Consider the following 2,104-nt stretch of genomic DNA (forward strand, 5'->3'; position numbering starts at 1 on the left):
GAGACATACTATCATGACAATTACAAAGAGGTGTTAAGCAGTTGTTATGATTACCATTGTTTAAAAAGGCAGAAAAGATGTAAGATGTAAGGATATGCTAATGATCCTGAGCAATGAGAGGGAAATAAACTATATAAATTATAAATACACTTTATTTCCATGCTTAACTGGTGGTCCGTCACCTCTCATAACAATGAAAGGAAGTCATTTTCACTTTTTCCATCGAAATTACTTAACCTTCCTCTTCCTCTCCCTCTCCCTCTCCCCCGGCGTCAACGGAGTCAAGTCCAACTTCTTCAAAATCCTTCTCCAGAGCTGCCATGTCCTCTCTGGCCTCAGAGAACTCTCCCTCCTCCATACCCTCACCTACATACCAGTGAACAAAGGCACGCTTGGCGTACATCAGATCAAACTTGTGGTTAAGTCGAGCCCAGGCCTCAGCAATAGCAGTGGTGTTGCTCAACATGCACACAGACCTCTGGACCTTGGCCAAATCTCCACCAGGTACTAAAGTTGGGGGCTGGTAGTTGATGCCAACTTTGAAACCAGTTGGGCACCAGTCAACAAACAGGATTTTACGGTTGCCCTTGAGGGAGGCGATGGCAGCATTGACATCTTTCGGGACCACATCACCACGGTAGAGAAGGCAGCAGGCCATATACTTTCCATGCCGAGGATCGCATTTCACCATCTGATTGGCTGGCTCAAAGCAGGCATTGGTGATTTCAGCCACTGAGAGCTGCTCGTGATAAGCCTTCTCAGCAGAGATGAAAGGGGCATAGGAGACCATAGGGAAATGGATACGGGGATATGGCACCAAGTTGGTCTGGAACTCTGTCAAATCTACATTAAGAGACCCATCAAAACGAAGGGAGGCTGTGATGGATGACACAACCTGACTCATGAGCCTGTTGAGGTTAGTGTAGGTCGGATTGTCAATATCAAGGTTCCTACGGCAGACACCATAGATGGCTTCATTATCCACAATGAAGGAACAGTCCGAGTGCTCTAGAGTGGTGTGGGTGGTCAGAATGCAGTTGTAAGGCTCCACTACTGCAGTGGACAGCTGAGGAGCTGGGTAAATGGCAAACTCCAGCTTGGACTTCTTGCTGTAGTCAAGAGACAGGCGCTCCATCAGAAGGGATGTGAACCCTGAGCCAGTTCCACCGCCAAAGCTGCGGAAGATCAAGAAACCCTGAAGGCCTGTGCACTGATCGGCCAGTTTGCGGATCCTGTCCGACACAATTTCAATGATTTCCTTGCCAACGGTGTAGTGTCCACGGGCATAGTTGTTGGCAGCATCCTCTTTTCCACTTATCAGCTGCTCAGGATGGAACAAATGTTTGTAGGTCCCAATTCGCACCTCATCGATGACAGTGGGCTCCAGATCTACAAAAACACACCTGGGCACATACTTTCCAGCCCCGGTTTCAGCGAAAAAGGTGTTGAAAGAATCGTCTGATCCTCCAATGGTTTTGTCAGCAGGCATTAGTCCACTCGGCTCAATTCCATGTTCCAGGCAATAGAGTTCCCAGCATGCATTGCCAGTCTGGACGCCGGCTTGCCCGATGTGTATGGAGATGCATTCACGCATTTTTGAATAATTTATTCACACTTTCTGCTTTAAGCTTTACTCAACTTGCTGCTTTATGCTTAATGTCTCAAATTTCCAGGTTGCACTTGAAGTATCTTGTGATGCCATTTGCACCCTATAACAACTTATATAGGCTGACACACAAGACACAAACTATTGCCAGGCAACACCGATTTTCACAGGCATGTCCTCAAATTGCTAGTGTATGCCTACGGATTTGCTGACCAACTCTGGGAGAAAGTAATAGTTTCACATACACTTCCCTCTGATTATTCAGTGACTTAAGCTGGCGTTTGAACTTGGACGCTCTTATCTGAACAAAATTCTCTCCATATGTTGAGTTGAGTGGAGCCCCTCAGGACTCTATACTAGTGTCTTTTCTGTTTGCGCTCTACATTAACGAGTTGTGGGCTTGGCTAAGAAAAAAGCATGTGTAGAAACAGAGGGATGCGTGGGAGGGGCAAAGTAAACAGAGAGAGAGAGAAAGGCAAAAGCAGAAAAACTATCCAT

The 2,104-nt window shown here is 46.5% G+C and overlaps 1 protein-coding gene across 1 annotated transcript; it reads right to left on the bottom strand.

Annotated features, from left to right (window-relative positions):
* Nucleotides 1-232: 232 nt before the first annotated feature.
* LOC308085182 (tubulin alpha-1B chain-like) lies at nucleotides 233-1,594 on the bottom strand (the record flags this gene model as incomplete). Its single annotated transcript, XM_080428267.1, has 1 exon — nucleotides 233-1,594. One exon carries the CDS (start codon nucleotides 1,592-1,594, stop codon nucleotides 233-235), a length of 1,362 nt encoding a protein of 453 aa, XP_080284393.1.
* Between the last annotated feature and the right edge of the window lie 510 nt (nucleotides 1,595-2,104).

The sequence above is a fragment of the Gymnoscopelus braueri genome (genome assembly GCF_963280865.1).
Source record: "Gymnoscopelus braueri genome assembly, chromosome: 5".
NCBI lineage: Eukaryota > Metazoa > Chordata > Actinopteri > Myctophiformes > Myctophidae > Gymnoscopelus > Gymnoscopelus braueri.